The sequence below is a fragment of the Neomonachus schauinslandi genome, chromosome 11 (assembly GCF_002201575.2).
Source record: "Neomonachus schauinslandi chromosome 11, ASM220157v2, whole genome shotgun sequence".
NCBI lineage: Eukaryota > Metazoa > Chordata > Mammalia > Carnivora > Phocidae > Neomonachus > Neomonachus schauinslandi.
In genome coordinates, this window is record NC_058413.1 from 43,525,308 (window position 1) to 43,545,416 (window position 20,109).

Below are 20,109 nucleotides of genomic sequence, written 5' to 3' on the forward strand. Positions count from 1 at the left end.
TACTTTTTTTTTTTTTTTTTAAATCAAATGGCCAAACATTAGAAGCTCCAGTGGCGGGGGCCACGAGGGCCTTGAAAAGTGGCGGCATCCTTTTCCTGCATGTAGTGACTATTTCTAATAGCCAGAAAACGTAGCAGCCTGTGAATATTCTCAAGGAGGCCACGGAGAGCAAACTGGGCACATCAGGGTCCTCAGCTCAGGTCTACTACTACCATTCCGCTGTGAATGGGAGGCGGCCAGTCTTCAGGTGGGGCCCCAGGTCCTCACCCAGAAAAATGAGACTGGACTAGATCAGTGTTGCCAACGGAGCTTTCTGCAATGGCGATGTTCTTGATCTGTGCCATTAGCCTCACAGAGCGAAAGAGTACCCGTAATATGGCTAGTGAGCCTGAGGAACTTTTAGCTTAGTTTTAACCAAGACTTGAATGGCTGTATGAGATTGCCATAGCCAACGACCATTGCATTGGACAGCTCAGGACTAGATCATCTTTTCCAAGTCCTACATTCCAGAATTTTAATCACAGCCATGGTTCTGAACATTCCACGCACATTCAGACAACATCCTATGCCTACCATTTCTCTCCTGGCCATGGACATCGAACCACGATGTCACCTACTTAGCTGTCTCTACGTGCCAAAGAGTGTTAAAGAGAAAATCTCTGTATCTATGATGATATTCCGAAGGGTCTCATTTTTTAGCAGAGATCCCCATCGCTTCCTTCTCTCTTTACCCTGATGGCCCAGCCTGCTCTGCTTTACTCAGACGTGAAAATCTTACACGATTAGTGTTCACGGGTAACACGCAGACTCTCACCTCTGGTCTACAAAAACAAACTTCCCGTCTATCGCGTGCCGAGACACATACTCCATAGACTTCACCCTGATTTCCCCGTTCACCGGCTGCGGAACCATGTGAGAATGCAGGCGTCCGATGGCGACAAGGCAGCTGAGGTTACAGCCCTCGTTGTCCGGTTCGCTGTCCTCGTCCAGCCCCATCTTTGTGGGTGGCCAGCTCTTCAGGTACCCTGTGCTGTGGATGGTGCAGAAGCTCTTTCGATCTGCTAGAAAGCAAAGTCTGCGGTCAGTGTCAGGCTGGGAGCAAGCAGGCTCGGCAGCCTGGGGTGGGCTGGGATGCGGGGTGGGAGTCAAACAATAAACAAGCTTCACTCTCCAGAAGGGAGACTCCAGAGAGAGAGGAAGGCACGGAAGTGGGCCGCTATCATCCAGCGTCATCTGTGTGGGGCTGGGCCCGTTATGCCAAGAGCGTCACGTCTGCCAAGGAAGAAGTAGCTCCATCTACCTGGGGAGAGGAGGGCTGCCCAGGAAAACCAGGTAGGAGGTGGATCAAGAAGGATGAGCACCAGCTAAGGGACTAGAATGGGCGAAGGTCGAGAAGGTACAAAGCGCGGAGGTGCGTCCGGTATGAGAAGCAACGGAGGGCTTGGCGTGGTTGAAGTGGAAAAGGGGGGCCTGGGAGGGGCTGGACACAGAGCTGGACAGGCAAGTGGGCGCAGATTACTGGGGTCTTAGGCTATTTGCTAACAACCGTGTGTTTCTCAGACAGGGAAAGGGGAGCTTCCAAAGGCACGTAAGTGGGGAAACAGCAAAAGCAAATGGTGCTTTGGACACTGCAGGAGCAGACTGCTAGGGAAACCGGAGGGCTAAGGATCAGGAGGAAGACAGGCAGGAGCGGAGACGGCGAGAGATGGGGAGGGCTGTGCTCTGGTGCCGCAGTGAGGATGGGCAGGCGGGGAAGCACGCGGGAGAAGCTTCTGAGAACTCTTGAGATTTGCTATGGATATCAGAACATTTGGTACGAAAGAAAGAAAATGAACTTTTTTGGAGTGCATGCTTGCTGCTCACAGACTCAGGGAAGAGAGAATAGAGAGTACGCTGCAGAGAAGAGGGAGGATTTCACTTGGGGACACACTCTGGGGAACCACCTGTGGATTTTGACAATAAACACATCCTTATGGAGGGTTTATGAAGCAGCGGGTCTGTGCTAGTTACTGGGAAACCGGGAAACCCATCAGACGCGCCAGCATGGAGTTTCTAGCCCCTGGGGGGAGACAGACGTCCAAGTAACCTGAGGGGGTGAGTGGCGGCCCCGGACGCCCAGCTCTAAAGGACCAGCTGGCTGAAGGCAGCTGGCGGGGGCCGGGGCCAGCAAGAACGGACGGAGACCTGGGGCAGAAAGGGGGGCGAGGCGTGGACAGGAAGTCGGCACAGCTGAGCACCTGGAGTGGCGGGGGGTGGAGGGTGCACGGTCACGGACTCGCAGCTTCTCTCCAAGAGCAGCGGGGCACGCTGCAGGGTTTTAAACAGGGAGCCGATAGAAAGCTGTGCTTCCGAAAGATCATCCTGGCTGTCGTGTGGGGAGATGGCAAGTGTGAAGAGCCGTGGTGAGCGCGCAGGGGGGCCGGGGTCCAAGGCGGATACACACTTCATCACCGTAGTGGGAGACGGAGTGAACCGGGCTGGGGGTGCCTCCCCAGCTTCCAGTATGTGAACTGGGCGGCGACGGTGCCATTTACAGCGCAGAGAAGCTTGGGTGGTCACTCTTACACAGATCATGTTCGAGGAGCCCGAGGATAGCGGAGCAGGCAGATAGAAGTGGGTTTATGGATCCGGAGCTCAAAAGAGAAGTCTGGGCTAGAAATCTAAATTGGGCATTCCTGGCGTATACGTGACACGGCAAGCTAACGGAGTAGATGACATTACCTAGGGGTCAAGTGTAGATAGAAAGGTGGCTCAGGACACATGAGGAGCCAGCAAAAGGAAGTCGGAAGAGGGCCTACCATGGCAGAGGATGGGGGAGACGAGAAGAATGAGGTTTCGTGGAATCCTAGGGGAAAAAATATTTCAAGATGGAAGAAAGACGAAGTGTCCGTTGTGTCTAGCAACAGGACAGTCCTGGGTGAACTGAGCAGGGGTCATTTCGGTGGACGGGCGGGATGCTCGGCGTGGTTGGCACTGTGGCTGAGGGTACTCTTTCTCAACCACTTTAAAGCAGACTGGATTTACATGGAGGAAGCTTTCCCACGAATCGCTGTCTGGGTGACAACCACCAGGGCTTCCCAATCTCTCCTGCTCCCCAAAGGCCCTCCCCAGTAGAGGGAGAATGGCACTGGCTGCAGTCCTGGGGTCTGCAAGGGACCACCGAACCCATGCCCTGCTGAGCCCCTCAGTGCACAAAGCCAGCCTCCCCTGTATTAGGATTTTATTATTTTTTGAAAAGATTTTATTTATTTATTTGAGAGTGCAGGAGGGACAGGGAGAGACTCTGAAGCCGACTCCATGCTGAGCGCCAGAGCCGCACGCGGGGCTCGATCCCACGACTGCAAGCTCATGACCTGAGCTGAAACCGAGAGTCGGACGCTTCACCGACTGAGCCCCCAGGAGCCCCCCTGCCCCACTGTATTAAGATTTTAAAGAAGTGAAGTGGTTACCTTTTTTCTTTGAGCAGGTAGAGGGGAAATCCTTGTCTTCCACCTTTACTGAAGGCCTGTTACACTTCATCCTACAGAAGAAAGAACGTCGTGCTCCAGAACATAATCGAGATGGCCCAGGGGTTATATCTGTTTTAACTGGAAGTCCAGCTGCAAATCAATACACAAAATGTGATAAACTGAGAGTAGTATTGTCTGTCAGGAGGGGGAGTGTGACCTTGAAGAAAGCCTCTTCTTTCCTGCCTCACTGTTTTATAATGACCACACCATTCCTCCTCAGTTTAGGCCATAAAAGATGCAACATGGGGAAGTGGGCCATCAATCTGGAAAGGTCTCCAGATCACCTCGAATGCAGCTACTGGTAGGAGGAGCAGGACCATGATCCTATGAACACTGGATACTGGTCTACAGACCGTGTCCGGGGATAACACGAGCCCACCATGGGGGCGACCATCAGAGGAGGGGCCGCTGCCCGGGGCTCCTGCTGGGTGTCACCCCTCCAGCCTACCTCCCACAGCCACCCCGGGGATCGGAATGCGCACGGGCCGCCCCCCCCCCCCCGCCCCTGCTCGGTTTGCTCCAGCCACAGAGCGGGCGCGACACCTGTGTGTCCATCCAGAAATCGCTTTCCCTGCTCTGTTCGTCTCTTCACCGCCTGGCACACAGTAGTCATCCTTTCAAACGCACCTCAGCTGTCACCTACTCGGTGATGCCTGTCCTCACGCCCACACGAGAATGAGTCGTCTGTTCTCTGTGCCTGGTACTATCTCTATGGCAGAACCTAGTATGCGGGGTGCTGTCTCCTGGTCTCCCTGACTATATGGTGAGAGCCTTAAAGGCAAAGACCAAACATCACCTTCTTTTTCTCCTCACGTCACTACCAAAAACTGCCAGGGCCAGACTATAAAAGGCAACAGGTACCAGGGGCCGTGTTGAACTTTTAGGAACTCAATGAAAATATCACAATACTGCCAATCGTGCCTACTGTGTGCCAGGAACTGCCCCACGGGCTTTATGTATATTAATATATTTAATCCCCGTAACTACCCAATGAGACAGGTACTATTTTGCAGATAAGGAAACGGAGGCACAGAGAGGTTAGGTAACTTGCTCAAGGTCACACAGCTGGAAAAATCAGGGAACCAGGAAGTGGTTGCCAGGAACCTGGCAATCTGACTCCAGGCTCCACCACGTTCTTAATGCTGGAGCCACAGGATTGATGGGAGGAGGGCTACAGGGCCTCACTCAGGAGACATCGGGGGGGGGGATTGAACGGTGGTTCCGCTGCTCAAGAAGGAAGCCAGGAGCGGGAGCCAACTAATGAGGAACCACTTTGGCCAAAGAAACTTTTATGTTTCATGTTTTCTTACTTTTATCTAAGGAGGCTGCATGTGTGTAACTCAGGTAAACCGAGGGAATTTTTTTCGGGGGGAACCAATCAAACTGGCGTGAGCCCTTGAAACTCAGGAGCATACAAGTGGGAAGTTCTAGATTCTGGGGGGGGGGCGGCGGCGGGGGGAAGACTGAAAACCAGAAAGAATCAAAGTAGCTGTTTTTCCTCTCAGTGGATTTGGACATTGAGTTGTTGCTTCTTTATGTGAAACAAAACAAACAAATAGGAAGGAAGGTGGAGGACTGCCTTGAGCCAAAGAGAGCACCTGTGACCCGGATAAAGGGCAGAGAGGAGGGGGGCCAGGGGCCGAGCGTGGCGGCCACAAGCGGCTGTCTTCGCTCGCGGTCAGAGGGAGCCCCGAGGATGCAGCCGCAGCCTTCTCCTGGACTCACTTTTTGCATCTATGAGCCGCTCCCGGGGCGCCGTGTCTGAGGACGAGAGCTGTTCCTTCACTTTGGCGATGTCTTTAGGGTGCAGGTAGTCAAACAAACTCTGACCGATCAGATCATTCTGCGGGGATGAAGCACGGAAACGAGTCAACGGCGCGTGGAACAGAACTTACCCAACAGGTGCTTTGCCTTTGTCTTTCTAAGCAGGAGAATTTCAAAGATTTCCCATGTGAACATGTACACCTGTCCAATCACTCTGCCTAGATAGAGATACAGGGAACGAGGCATTGGGAGTTTGGTTTTGATAACACACGAGGGGAAAAGGGCTTAATTATATGGATACTTCTATAAATAGTTCATGCTCCTCAAAGGCAGGAATCTTTCAACTGCACACATTCCCTTTGATTGATTTCTGATGCCCACGAAAGCCCTTCTAGGGACACAGGGCGTGGGTGCAGACTCTAGCCCGAGTCTCCGTGCTCTTCAGCCGCGACCACCTTCATAACTTTGCTCGAAGACCAAGAAGAGCAAGACACTGTGGACACATTCAACTTACATCCCTTCAAATGTATACACATGTTTTTTTTGATTCTTCTATTCTGCTGCCTTACCAACTTCCCGTGCAAACACCAGCAGGTGAAGGAGTGAGTGAATGAATGGATGAGGAAAAACGCTGGGGACAGAGTAAGTGAAAAACTCTGCTCTAGAAGCTTTTGGGAATGTTTATCTTATTTGATCCTATGAACAATCATAAAAGGTAGGGGTTATTAGGGTCTTTTTTTTTTTTTTTTTTTTTTTTAGAGGAAGCCAAGGTTCAACAGAATTAAAAAGGGATACATCATCACAAACAAAGTATTGGTGGATTCCCAATTGTTTTATTCTCCGGTATTCTATTACCTGCCTTTCCTTGTTAGAGAGCCCCTTGCCTCCCGCCTCCCACCCCCCTTCAGTTGTGGCATAGTCATTGGGTGGCAATAAGAAAGTATAAAGCTGCTGATGAGATCACAGTTAAACCTTCCTGTGAGGGAAACGTGGAACATATGCAAAAGTCTTTTTTCTAGGGGCCCCTGGGGGGGCTCAGTCGATTAAGTGTCCAACACTTGATTTTAGCTCAGGTCATGATCTCCAGGTCGTGAGATCGAGCCCTCCATCGGGCTCTGCACTGAGTGCAGGGTCTGCTTAAGATTCTCTTTCCCTCTGCCCCTCCCCACCATGCACGCATGCACACGTGCTCTCTCTCTCTCTCAAAAATAAATGAATCTTTAAAAAAAAAAAAAAAAGATTTTTTTTTTTCTTCTAGGTTTAAATTCATTTCTCTGTTAAGAAATGACAAATTTTCTGGAAGAAGCACTGGGTGTGTGTGGGCGGACGATACAAGCATCTTCCATGTGACTTGTATATCATAATCATTCTAAAACGTGGGGTGACCTTTCCGGCTGCTGTGAGGCTGCCCACCACCAGCCCGACAGGAGTCATACCTGACTGTAGTTGAGGATCTTGAAGACAGACTCGGAGACAAAGAGGATCTTCCCTCGGTCACATCCTACGACAAACAAAAATCCATCTGCTGCCTAATCAGGAGAAATGGATAATCAATTTATCACACTTTAGGAAACACGATTTGTAATCACTCTGATAGCAAATAAGGACTTGTCTGCTAAGTATCCAAAGCAGAGAACTGTCCTCATTGACAGTCACAGGATGCTCACAACTAACGCATCAGGAGAGGAGGAAGATGCTCTCCAAGGCAGGTCCGGACACACAGATCATCTAATGATTATAGGGGACGGTCCAACTGAAGTAATTTCTGTTACAACAGTGAATTCACTTTACGACTTTTCCTTTGAGGGTATCAAGGTCCGGAGAAGTCCTATTTTATTGCTTTAATTATAACTATGTAGAATCATAGACTCTGAGATTGAAAGGAACCTTTAAGATCAAAACCCCCTCTCCTGTATCCTGACCACCATCTGTCCTCAACGTGAACACTTCCGTGTACAGAGCACGCTCTCGAACAGTGCTTCTCAACCTGGGGAGTGGTGTGTTGTTTGTTGTTGTTTTTATGCTCATGGTCTGGGGTGGGGCTGGATCAGGAGTCTTGTTCTCACCCCTACTCCAAATGATTCTCATGTACAAGGACTGAGAACTACTGTTCTTGACTATCATTTCTTGATCCAGGGCTGGGCTGCTTATATCCTAAGGGAGACAAGAAAAGCAAAGCAAAAATTTCCCCTACATTCTTCTTCCCTCTTCTTCACCTTAAGTACAGATAAAAATCTAAAGTCCCGGGACAGGCGGCTATCGAGGCCGGACGCCGTTAGGCCAAAGCGGATAAGCACTGGAGCCGTGGCGCCTGAGACACTAGGCTCCGTGGTGTGTGTGTGAAAGCTGCCCACAGCTCTGCAGAAGGCCAGCCACTCGGCCCCTGCTGGGGGCTCCCAGTGACGGGGAGGGGGCTCCACACTCAGTCACGTACTTGCATTCATGCTCCGCTCCCACAGTTCTAATTCAACATCTTGCTTTATTCGCCAGTCCTCGGTGTCTTCTGGGGCAAAATCTAGAGGAACTCTATTCCCCTTTCCACAAAAGGGCCTTGGGGGATGTAATATAATTCAAAGAAGTAGGAAACGAGCTAATGTGCCGGAGGAAAATCACGGCACACGCACCAGTGCGGCCATGACGGCGGCAGCAGGGACCGAACCACCGCCCCTGGGACTGTGCCTGGCCCCTCGGCCGGAAGGGAGCTGGGGCTGAGCTCTTCCTAAGCTAGCACAGGGGCGGGGGAGGACAGCGGAGAAGAAGAGACTTTCCAAGCACCATCTGCTGGAAGCCTCATCCAGTCAAGAGCTAGGGTATTAATAACTTGCAGGCAACCTCCCATCTCACAGGAGAAGTGTCTTGAGGCTTTTCACGGATGAAGTGAAGTGGCCCAGAAGGGGCCTCGGAAGAAGCTGCCCATGACATCCTGGAGGGAATGCTGGGCAGAGTTGGGCCTGAACCCGTGACATCAACAAAGTGGGTCTCAACACGTCCAGGGAGAGCGAGAGGGCTCCAAAGGCCAGTGAATCGTCAGTGAGGAGAGGCTCAACATGTTCTGACTCAGTTTCCCTCGAGCAGATAAACGCCACCAGGTGAAGGAGCTGGGCCCAGGGCACAGCAGATGAGCAGAGACTAAGAGAATGCCACCAGCACCACGGGGCCACATGGAGACAGGACAGGCTCCCTCTTGGGGGAGGACAGGCTTAGTAAGGGACACAGAAGCCCTGGTGGGGTCTGCCTAGCTTTCAGAAAATGGGGAGGTGGAGTACCCAGCCATCATCCACTGATCAGGCTGACTGCTCCCTGACACACCATCATGGAAGCCATTTGGAAAGCTCTCAGTAGAGAAAGTGGTCCGTCAGATGCACACTGGGAAGAGAACGCAGAAGTCCAGTTCCCGTGGCCGAACCGCTCAAACACCGTCTGAGCGGACCCTGCTTTCTGTTGAAGCAAATTCCTGGGAACTGGGCAGCTGGAAGTGGCGAGGGATTGGACCGTGCTTCGTCACCACGGACGCACTCCAGGGAGGGCAGAAGAGTTTCATCAGGAGAGAGACATCACCACTGTGTCCTACAGATGCTGGAGGACACGGAAGGGCAGGAAAGGCAAGCCCAAGATGAGGTATTTAGCTTCAATGGCAATGAAAATCCTTGTGCCATACCCTGACAAGTGTGGGCATCAGACAGGAAATTTAGAAAAAGAGAAAATTATTGAGCATTTGCCATTACAAAAGAAGTTTATATATATTATATGTAAATATATATAAACCTGTTATATATAATAGGAACTTCATAAAACACATTTGTGGAGTACCTAGGTGGCTCAGTTGTTAAGCATCTGCCTTCGGCTCAGGTCATGATCCCAGATCCTGGGATCGAGCCCTGCACCGGGCTCCCTGCTCTGCGGGAAGCCTGCTTCTCCCTCTCCCTGCTGCCCTCCCTGCTTGTGCTCACCCTCTCGCTCTCTCTCTGACAAATAAAATTTTTAAAAAACAAAAAAAACCCATCAAATTAGCAGTATGGCAATCAGGACAAACCACAGGATTTGTGGGGCCCAGGACATAATGGAAAAAATGCAGAGACCCTTGTTCAAACATGCTGCCCTTCCAGATGGCAAGAGCAGAGCATTAAACTCCCCGTGTGGCCGCAGAGGCCGCCACCCATGAAGCCAGCCCTGGTGGTTTCTCCAGAGATGCTGCAGACACAGTCTATCTTACCTTCAGCAAGTCCTCCCTGAGAACAGGGACAGCTTTATGAAGGAGGATGGAGAGAGGAGTGCGGAGCTGTGCCCTGAGGGAGGTAGCCCAAGGACCATCACAAACTTGCTGGGACACCCGGCCCCCCCCCCACAATGTGTTTATTGTTGACTTGGATGTACCTAGAACAATGCCACGCACACAGAACTAAGTCTCAGAAATATCTGTGGCATTAGTGAACGAAAGACCTCGAAGGCATGCCTATCAGCTGTACCAGTCACAAGAAGCCTCGAAGGATCACTAACGACAAACTGGAATGTAAGACCGTCCAATAAATAGATTTTGACAGAAACAGAAGTTCAAAAAAACAAACTGCACCAATACAGGATGGAAAAAACTTGGCCTCACAATAATCCCCAAGAGAGTGGGAGGGACGGTATCACAGTGGTCCAAAACGTGGCACTAATATGATGGCTTCTACGGCAAGGAAGGAGCCAGGCCCTTTCAACCCCAGGCCAACCAGACCACAGCTGAAGTTCTGCACTGGGTCCTGAGAGCCACTTCTGAAGGAAAATCTAGCAAATGGATGTGGCTCTGGAAAGTGTGTGTGGCCAGTGCTGATGGGGGACTCTTGCCTGCCTCTACTGGGAGGCTGGAAAAATCTAAATCCTTGCCCTGAAGCTAGTGGTCAATTGACACCTTCCGGAGAAGCTGACGTCTACTACTGGGCTTTTAGGAAGGCATATCCTTTCTTGAGAAAAGGGACAGCTGGTCCAGACCCTCCCCTGCTCCTTGCTTCTGGCTGGTGTGGCTACACCGAGGAAGCCGGCTGCACACGAGCTCGGCACGACTGTTCGCGCAGACAGACAGGGCCTGGTTCCGGCCACCCTCACTGAGCCACCACACCAACCCCTCCCGGCCTACCACAGGACAGGCTGTATTTGGGAAACAAAACCCTGTCTGTTCATCAGGTCATCTGTTCCTTGCAGCTGAAAGCTTTCCAATTGAGAGAACACGTCAGGAGGGGATGGACAGAGAATGCTGGAGTGAGCACGCATGCCAGACTTAGAGGACCGGAAGCCAGGCAGAGCGGAAAGTCAGGGTGATGACAGAGTGGCCTGGGGCTTGAGGCCTGGCAAATGTCTGCTGAAAGCAAGGTGCCCAGATGCCGTAGGGGCTTGGCAAGCGACGTCCACCCTGGCTGTGGGGGGACGGAGGCGGGTGACATTTTTCTGTTTTTCTGTTTACAACTGGCCAGAGGACAGGCTTCTGAATCCCGTTTCTTTCCCTTCAATTTCCAAGTTGGTCTCGCTCCACCCGGAGGCAGACCTGATGCCACGTGGAAGCCAAGTTCTTGCGGCGCCACCTCTCCGCAGAGACGAGCAAGACAAGCGAGCGCGCCGGTCCAGAGGGGAGAGCCTCACCGCCCCCATTTCTTTTCTCCCTTGGGCAGAGGGGTCTTTGGAAGCTTTCTTGCTTTGATGGGATTTTAGTGTCAAGATGTACGCGGATGTTTTTGTGCTAGCGGTTAGGGGAGGAGAAGACAAATTCTCCGTTGTTATCAGTGCCCGTCCCTTTCTAAAACCTTCATGCAGGAATGGGGCTCTTAACTACCTATGTGTACAAAATCCTGCCTCCTTCCATTTAAAAATCACAGTAGCCTGGGCCTTCGATTTTTGTCTAAGCAGGAGTGGAAGGACTGTGGAGACTGTCCAGACAGACAGATGTGGAGACCCGAAAAGACGAAGTCAGCCTCAAAAGGTCCAATGTTTAGACATCAAATTCCCACACTCTGGTACCTCACTCTGAAATTTGTAAGCGTTTATAAGACAAGCTCATAATTATGACATACCCTGAGAATGAGGTGTTTCAATTCATCATCTGACAGAAAAGTTGGTTTGTAGTTTGCTTCTGTGTATGGGTTGGTGGCACCTGAGGGAGAAAAAAAAGAGAGTTGGTACACTTTCTATTCAGGGAATGGCTCATACCACTTCACTGCCTCCGACCTTCCAGATGTCGGCCTTGTCTCTACCATCTGGGACGTCAATGTTCTCTTCTTTTTCCTTAACAGACACAGGGCTAGGTCGGGCTTCGGACAGAATCCATTGAAAAGACAACACTGCTGCCCACAGGGGACCTAACAGGTTTGCTCTGGTCACTGTAGGGGAGCCAAGAGGTCATAGATGGAAGTAAAAATCTGCTTCAAAGAGAGAAGGCAGCTTTGGAAGTCAACCAGCAGAGGCTCCTGGGAGGGTCCCCTCCTCCCAGGGCCGACATTAAGTGCGTTGTCTAGCAGTCCCTCAAATGGCCACGCTGAGCCTTCCTGGGAAATCACCCAGGCGTCCAGGCTCTGAGTAAATAAATATACTGTAGAAGGCATTTAGTGGGAGTGCTTCTTCCTCGGAGTGAGGTAAAGGAGCTTGGCAACCCAGAGAAATGCATTACTCCAGTGAATACAACTCTGGCTCCTCGGGCTGAAAGGGGACAAGATGCTTAAAAGGCCATCCGTCTGGCACCATAGAGAGAACACCGTACGGGAGAACACCGTATAGTAACAGAGAAAAATGCCAGCGGCAATGACCTTGGAATCTGCAAAAACGGTTAGAACGGTGAAGAAATAAAATGGAAAAGATCTGTAGCAATTCCCAGTACCACGGTGAAGGGGGAGGTTGACAGAATGTGTCTGGCTTTCATACCAGCTAACAAGGCACACACTGAGCCAGATCCCTGCTTTTTATGTAACTCGAGATTTGTCCCTCGTTTCCTTCCAATTTAATAAAAATTAGCTTATAATAATTTAAGCCCCACAATCTTCCCTAATAGGAACATTTAGATGCCACCCTCACAGCACAGGACACGATGCTGACGTGTCTGAATAGTGATCAAAAGGCAGACGGAACTGGCTACTCCTTTCTGGCGGCTTTGTGGAAACATAAAGACGCAATTCTTTTACCACGCAGGTCAGAGGTCTGACTGAGCGCCCACTTTCCAATTTCCTCAAAGGGTCCAAGACAGGCCATGGAACATGCCAGGCCCAGCGTTCACTAAAGTGCCTGCGATACTGCAGTTTTCTCCTGTGGTTTGGATAGGTTGCTTCCACGTTTCTGCCTCTGTGTTCTCACCCGCCCCACACTCAGAAAAGAAGGAAAATACTGCCTCCCTCATAGAGAGTCTATCTGGTTTGGGAAAATTCCAGAAACATGAAAATATCATCAGTGTTCATCCCTGACAGTAAAACGCAGCAAGAACCATCAACCAGTGACTCACTCTTTAAAGGAGCCGCGGTGAATTTTTCCCCTTAAAAACAGCAACGGACTTCTCTGCGTCACCAAAGGCACCTGCATTTCTGATGGTGATCACTGGGCGGGTGGGGCCCAACGCACACACACAGGCAAGATGTGGGTCCTCTCTGACATGCACGTAGCCTGCCTACCACATACACGTGCAGATGCGCGCGCAGACCACAGCCTCTACCGCCCGGGGATGTAGGCATGCAAAATCCCAAATGGACACCCACATAAGCTCAGGAATCACTTCATTTGGCATCAGGTCTACTGCTGGGAAGGACAGTTACTCAAGGCTACACATTGGCAAATAATACACACGGTCCTGGGGACTCAGGCACACCCTAGGCAAGGGAGGGAACGTTTGTGGGCAAGGGCATCAAGAACAATAACGCCCGCAGTCTTACCTCGTAGTGTTTTCATGTGCTGAACGGCCATCCTCAGCACAGTAAGTTTATCTAATTTCCTGGACATGGCGTTGCACGTGGGCACCAAAGAAGCCAATTCATCAATGAAGCTGTTCATTTTATCCCGACGCCTCTTTTCAATCTGACTGTGAGCTTCCCTGCACAACAACAGGAAAAATGATTTCTAGAAAATGAAGTCGAGCCTCAAGGAGACAATGACAAAAATAAGTTATCACGGCTTCTGACATTCCCCCGACAGGGCACGTTTAGAATCTGCACAAGGCTTGGAACTCGACTTTTCTACTAAAGGCACCAAAAAAAGTGGCCTCACTGCGCGGCGTCAGTATTGTTTGTATGCTTACCTCATACTTAGAATTAAGAAGAAATATTACAAAAACTGTCTGCTCAGAGTAAACTGGATTGGTAATTTCTCCTTTCTTTTCCTCTTAACCTCTGTAAAGTTGGAATTTAAGATGGGCATGGAAGGAAGGAGAAGGGAGGTGGAGTCTGCAAAGAGCAAAGCATCCAGAATGTCCATGGCGGGGTGGGTGGATCCTGTAGTCCCGCAGAGATCTCTGAGGTTTGTGAGGAGCCCGCTGTGTGGCCTGTCAGAGACTCCCCGACTGAGTCCCTAGGTAACTAGCGCTGCCATCTTTGGATCAACCATGACTCCACCAGGACACAGCAGATGCTCCATCTGTCCCCAAGAGCTTCCTCTGAAGAGTGTCACGCTCTTCCCTCCCCGGAGTGGCTGCCCATCAAGGCAGGAGGATGCGTCCACAGGCACACATGCTCTCCCTGATTGGTTTGCACCTGCCCTTTGTGATTGTCCCCTATGGAGTGCATCACCAGTGGAAAGGTCGTTTGCTGCCATAGCAACAGAGCCACCAAGAGGGACCTCCCACCACAGCTAGGCTGTGCGGGCAAAGCTAGAAGTCTCAGGTCAGTCCGATTCTGCAGCACTGGGTCTGTGTCATGACAGCCTCAGAAGGCCCTAGAGTCACTGGCAGGAGAGCAGACCCACGTGGATGAGGTCAGCAAGTGTGGCTGGAGGCAGGAGGGACCGAGTTCGAGAATCTACTCAAGGGCGCAGGCAGCCCCAGGCCTCCCTTGCTGTACAAGAAGGACCACTCTGAGAGGCAAGGCCTGGCCCAAGAATGGAGTCACTGAGCCAGGTCCACTCTAGAGGGCCCTCGAGTCAGGAAGGAGCAACCTGCTGGGGAAGAGCTTCAGCCTTGCAGGGCTTTCTGCTACTTCCAAAGTCCCCTGCAGGTTAAATGTGCTTAGAAAACCAAGAGTGAAGGCCAACTCAGTGTGGAGAGGACAAGTGGCAGGTGGCCACATCCAGCCAAGGCCCCCACCCCCATCCCCGAAGGGATGCTTAGACCGACAGGGACCAGACACGCACAGCTGGCTCAGCTGCACTCCAGGCGCCCAGAACCAGGACGGTGTATAGACAGGTCCACACTTACCTTGCATTTTTGATCCTTCCTTGGTGCTCTGTGTATTCTAACCTGGAAGGGAAGGGGGAAAGAAAAGCAAAAGATCAGACACAAACCCTGGGAGACTAATGGCAAAGTTACACATCTCTCTTTTCTTCCCAGCTTCATTCATTTCCCTGCTTAATCCCTGTCATCTCTCTCAACACACAAGGGCTCTTGTTATGCACACTGGGGGCTGGGGCCAGGGGAGAGCATCCAGAGCTCCCAGGCTCCCAGCCTCCTTGCTTATCCCCAATCAAGGACACAGGTGGGACCTGCACCAAGTAACAGAACATGTAATTATGCAAGGAAAATAGCTAGCAGGAGGAAGGTCACGACTAGGTTCATGGTACCTTCCGTGAGGGTCGTCTTTGTCTGTGTCCATGCTTTCTCTAAAAAAACAAGAGAGAACACGAGTATCTGTCAATAAAGACATACAAAGCTGCTTCTTACAACATGGAAGGCTCTCATTTATCCAGAAACCAAATAATCAGAAAGTTCAAATATCCACAGTATTGCTGATTGACGCAGACTAGTCAAACAAACACAGCTTGCCCCTACCATGCAACTAGGACCAGTTTTCGAGATGACCAAACAAAAGTTACGTACGGTCATCAATAGAGCATGCTGTTAACATATTTTACGCCATTATTTTGGAAATCGGGAATACAGAGCATTTATGGAAATTCTTAATCAGAGTATCCAAATAACTATAATACCTCATTCCCCTCATCATTCTGGATAAATGGAGTTTATTCATTTGTAAAACATACCAAGCCTCAAATATATGTGTGCATACATATATATTTGGTGGGGGGGGTAAAGTGAGGAGGGGAGACCAAAGAACCCACAAAGCAGCACTGAGCAGAGCCCTGAGGCAGCTTTTCAAAGACACGGATACACAATGTTCTGGTTCTCAGCCAGGTGGGAACCCCCGAGGCCCGAGGAACTGGGAGACAGGGCACGAGTGGGGCTGAGGGGCATGGAGCCCTGGTTGGCTGCAGAGGATCCTGGGGTCACAGCAGGGATCTACCCCCCTTTTACAGACTCCAGAGGTCCAAGTTTCACGGCACCTCACGGTTTAGTAGAAAACAAACTAAAATCCTCCAAGGAAGGAGTTCCAAATCCCCCTGGGGTCAGCTCACACCCTTCTCCAGCCCCTAAGCTTATCACCAGGAGGGCACTCCCTGGCACCTGGGCCTGTCTTTCTCTTTTATCCTGTAAGAACAGAGGCATACGGCCCTTCACACAATGTAGTCTCAAGGGCAAAAACAACTTTTCTCAGGAGCACTGAATCACAGCGTGGGCATTCTAGAACAGGGGTTCCCAACCAGGAGCCCTTGACTGCGTCACAGGCAGAGAGCTTGTCTAGCTAGTCCTAAAGCACAGAAGACAGGATTCAGGCCACAGGGGAAAACCAAAACTCTCCCTCCCCTTTTGTCTTGGCTTGTATCTGGTCACTGAGGCCAGGATAATCATCCCAGGTGAAGAGAGTTCCGCCTGACCGATCAGACACATTTAGCACAATGAAATGACAGGGAAAGGGATGAGGGGTGCTTAATAGGGTCTCCACGAATCATAGAAGATTTGTAAACGGGGTCCATGAGGGAAACCTGGAGCTCTTGGGTGGGGACAAGATTGGAAACCACAGGTTTAGATAGCAGAGGTCTTAGAAGGCACCAGTGACTCCGTCCGCCCAAGACAAGTGGTCCGTGGAAAACATCTCCTGGCCTCCCTGTTGGGGAGGGGCTGCTCCAGAAGAACCCTCTCAGGCCTCACACCCACTTTCCATCCCCTGGGCGTTGGCTTGCTCAATCATCTGGGATCACTTACATATTAATCATAGCATCTCCTAGTGGGCATCTGACCTTCAGCCACTGTGCTCCCCAAATTCGACCTGTGAACTTCAGCAGAGAGGACATCTGCTGTGGGGGAGATACCTCCTTGGAGATTTTTCCCTCATTAAACAAGAGAAAACCTCTTAAGTGGACATGGAGAGAAGATTCCACGCAGTTGCCTCAACAAAACAAAACGTGCCTTTGAATGTTCTATGCGGCAGTCTATTCCCTGGGCGTTTGTACAGATAAAGAGTTGACTGTTAAGTGTGCAAATTTACTTACTCAAAAGAAAAGTCATCAAGTCTAAAAAGAAACAAAAATACTATTTAATAAAACAGGTACATACTAATTTGAATAATGTTTCAGGGCAACACCAATGTTCCTATAGAACTTTCGGAGATGACCTGCACTCACTCCTTCCACAAACATAATTAAGCAACTGAGGTTTTCCTCAGAGAGCGCCTCAGGCAAAGTCCTCTTTGAAACCACGGAGATTACATCCAGGGGCTTAGCCATCTTGCTCAAGGGAGCCAAGGAGGTCAAAGGAAAAGGGTGAAAGGCAGACCTTGGCTTTAAGGCTCTTCCTTTTCCCTTGATGTGGAACAGTTTGGGGAGGGGAGGGGGGGTGGGGTGCCTCAGCAGGGCTGGAGGCTCCCTCCTGCTTGCAATCTAGGGGGAAGATAAAAGCAAAAACAAAACAAAACAAAAACAAAAACAAACCCCACTGCGGGGACACCTAGACTTGGATCTTTCATGTCCATCCCTTTCCACAAAGAGGACCCCTTCTTCCAGGAGGAACAGCAGTTGGCCCCTCGATGTGCAGGGAACGGACACCAAGAGTAGCCAGGGGAAGAGGAGCCCGGAAGGCCTTACTGGTAGTCGGTAGAGCTGCCTTTCCGCTTGCGGTTGCAATCCATGCCGCCTGTGCCGAGGGGGCTGGAGAGCAGGTCGGTGGGGCCCGGGGACATGAAGTCACTGATTGTCGAAGAAATGTCCATTCTCTGGTCAGCCATTGGAGGTCTGGAACTGGTACAAGGAGGCACAAAGGTGATTTCTACATGCTCTTTCTACCGCGGTGGAGGGCCAGGGTGGTCCCGCGGAGGGTCGGGGTACTGGTCTACTGCACTAACACAGCTCCCCCAGGGCCAACTGGATCAGGGGCGCGGCGGGACGGAGAGAGCAGAGGACATGCTTTAGGAGTTAGCATAGATAAAAAAAAAATATGAGGTTAACCTGCATTAAGATTTTATTTGACAGAGAGAGAGAGAGCACAGCAAGGGGAGCAGCAGAGGGAGAAGGAGAAGCAGACACCCCACTGAGCAGGGAGCCCGATGCGGGGCTCGATCCCACATGACCTGAGCCGAAGGCAGACGCTTAACCGACCGAGCCACCCAGGCGCCCCCTGCTCAGATTTCTGATGCAGATCCAAAGTTCAGAGCAAGTGGACAGCTTCTCCTGGGTCCCCGTACCAGGGCATGCAAGAACAATTCCAGAACCCAAGGCTCTAAGACTTAGAGCCCAGGGCTCCTCCCACGGAGGGGACCAGATATTCTCTGACAGTTCTAATTTTATTTACTTCCAGTCCATAAAATAAGTATGATTTACTGGTTATCTTTGTGTTTTTGTTACGACTTTTGTAAAAGTCATAGGAAAGCAGAAAATATCCTTTCTCAGACCGTGGGTCCCTCCCGGGAGCCAGGAAAATATGGTCCCTGTCTATCAGTGGGCCAGGCAAAGTCTGTCCTGCCTTCCCTGACTAGCCTTTGCGCCCAGCATCCCCTGCCAGGAAAACCTGCATCAGGACATAAAGACATTGTAGACCAATTTGCAACACATTTTGAGAATTTATGTTTTATAAGCGTGGAGTCAGCCGGCCCAAAAAAAGAGGCTGCCAAGTACCTTGCAAGGGACTCCGACTCCAAACCAAGTTGAAGAGGGCCGCGCACTGCCCACAGACGGGGTCCCAGCTCCACACCACGTGGCTGGGGCTGTCACTCCCTCTCTCTGGGCTCAAGTTTCTTCATCTGCAAAGCAAGAGGGGACTGTGAGCTCAGTTTCCTGATTACGGTTCCGCCCACAGATGAGTGCACCAGGGTTGGGTGTGGGCTAACTTTTCACTTTCACAACCACTGCCGGAGGGAGCATCTTTGTGCTCTAACTCCAGGCCCTGGAGCTATTATCGCTCAGTCTATAATGTCTAAAAGCAGGACAAAAGGGAACACACATGGTATGTCTTGGTACGTTCTGGAACAGTGTGCTGCCAAAAAGCTCCAATAATTTATATTCCCAACAAGAGCTCCTGTCAATCTGAAGGAAAGCACAAAACCCCATTGGTTTTTACTTGCATTTTTAAATGATTACGGATGCTGTCCCTATGTTTATAGGCATTTCTCTGGTTTCCTTTGTGCCCACTCATGTCCTTCCTACCATATTTTCTTCAGTATGGATGGGACTCCTAACTCATGTTCACCTGTGCACCTGAGCCGGGGGGGGGGGGGAAGCACACAATGAACTGGCCGCTCTCACTTTCCATCCACGACCTCTCACACTTCCAACACCAACCAGCTCTGCCCAGTGATCCTCAACCCCCTGCTCTGTTTGTTCCCCCGCTCTGAGACCAAGAACATCACACCCTCTCTCTTCTCTGCAAGCCTCCGACAGCTCCCCATCCTCACTCTCAGCAGATACTTGGCTCTCTACCCCACTGAGTAAAGGAAGCACATCCACTGGCCCACCCAGACGCTGCTGGTTAGGAACCCCCCCGGCCGCTGCCACCCCCAATGGATGGGCACTCCATCGTCTCTCACTTCTGAAGACCATCACCCCGCAATTCTCTCCCTGCCGCTCATCCTGCACCATCCACTTTCCCCACCCTACTGGATCACTCTCATTTGGATACAAACAACTCTCATTTCGGGGAAAAACCACATATTTTTTTGAACTCCATTCCCTTCTAGTCAGTACCCCATTTCTCTGTTTCCAATGCTTTTCCTCTTACTCAGTATAAGCCAACTCAAATCGGGCTTTTGTTCTCATCATTCCAACAGAACAGCCCCTATTAGATTCCCCGGTGAGCTCCTCATTGCTAAATCCAGTGGCTGGTTCTCCATTCCCTCCCTACTTGCCCCATTCCGACATCTGCTAGATCTGATCTGTCCCTCCTGTCTCTTGGCTTTGGAGAGGCCATCTTCTCATTGTCCCCTTCTATCTCTGTGGCCACTCTTTCCATGCTGGTCTCTTCTGTGGGTTCCTCCCCCTCCCTCACCTCCACATGAGAGTCCTGCAGATGTCCTCAGACTTCCTCTGTCTACAGCCACTCCCTAAGAGATCGGTCTAGCTTCGCTGCTTCCAATATGATCTAGGCTCTGAGAACTCCCAAACTTACAGCTCCAGCCTGGACCGCTTCTGAATTCCAAACTTAAAGGACCATTTCCCTGAGGTCTCCCTTTGAATATACAATAGAGACCTAACTGAAACATCAAACCAAACCCCTGGTTCTCCCCAAGCCAAGCCCCTTCTCACATCAGTAAGTGGTACTTCTGAATGCTCAGGCCCCAAACCTAGAAGTCATCCTGACTTCTTGCTTTCTTTTACAACCTGCACCCAATCTGTCAGAAAATCCCATCAGCTCAAC

General features: G+C 50.8%; 1 protein-coding gene across 6 annotated transcripts in view; it reads right to left on the bottom strand.

Moving 5' to 3' along the window:
* ARNTL (aryl hydrocarbon receptor nuclear translocator like) overlaps positions 1-18,531 on the bottom strand; it is a 31,040-nt gene extending 12,509 nt beyond the window's left edge. For 2 of the 6 annotated variants that reach the window (XM_044919623.1, XM_044919625.1), the window contains exons 1-9: positions 16,471-16,567; positions 14,991-15,029; positions 14,629-14,670; positions 13,157-13,314; positions 11,318-11,397; positions 6,710-6,802; positions 5,235-5,352; positions 3,450-3,599; positions 815-1,058 (exon numbers count right to left, since the gene is read on the bottom strand). In XM_044919623.1, coding sequence (XP_044775558.1) covers positions 815-1,058; positions 3,450-3,599; positions 5,235-5,352; positions 6,710-6,802; positions 11,318-11,397; positions 13,157-13,314; positions 14,629-14,670; positions 14,991-15,029; positions 16,471-16,559 — 1,013 coding nt within the window. In that variant the 5' untranslated portion in view covers positions 16,560-16,567. Of the gene's footprint in view, positions 1-814; positions 1,062-3,449; positions 3,600-5,234; positions 5,353-6,709; positions 6,803-11,317; positions 11,398-13,156; positions 13,315-14,628; positions 14,671-14,990; positions 15,030-16,470; positions 16,568-16,757; positions 16,779-17,348; positions 17,502-18,374 lie in introns of those variants that run through there. The other 4 variants (XM_044919622.1, XM_021685782.1, XM_021685781.1 and 1 more) reach the window with 4 other exon arrangements.
* Positions 18,532-20,109: the final 1,578 nt, after the last annotated feature.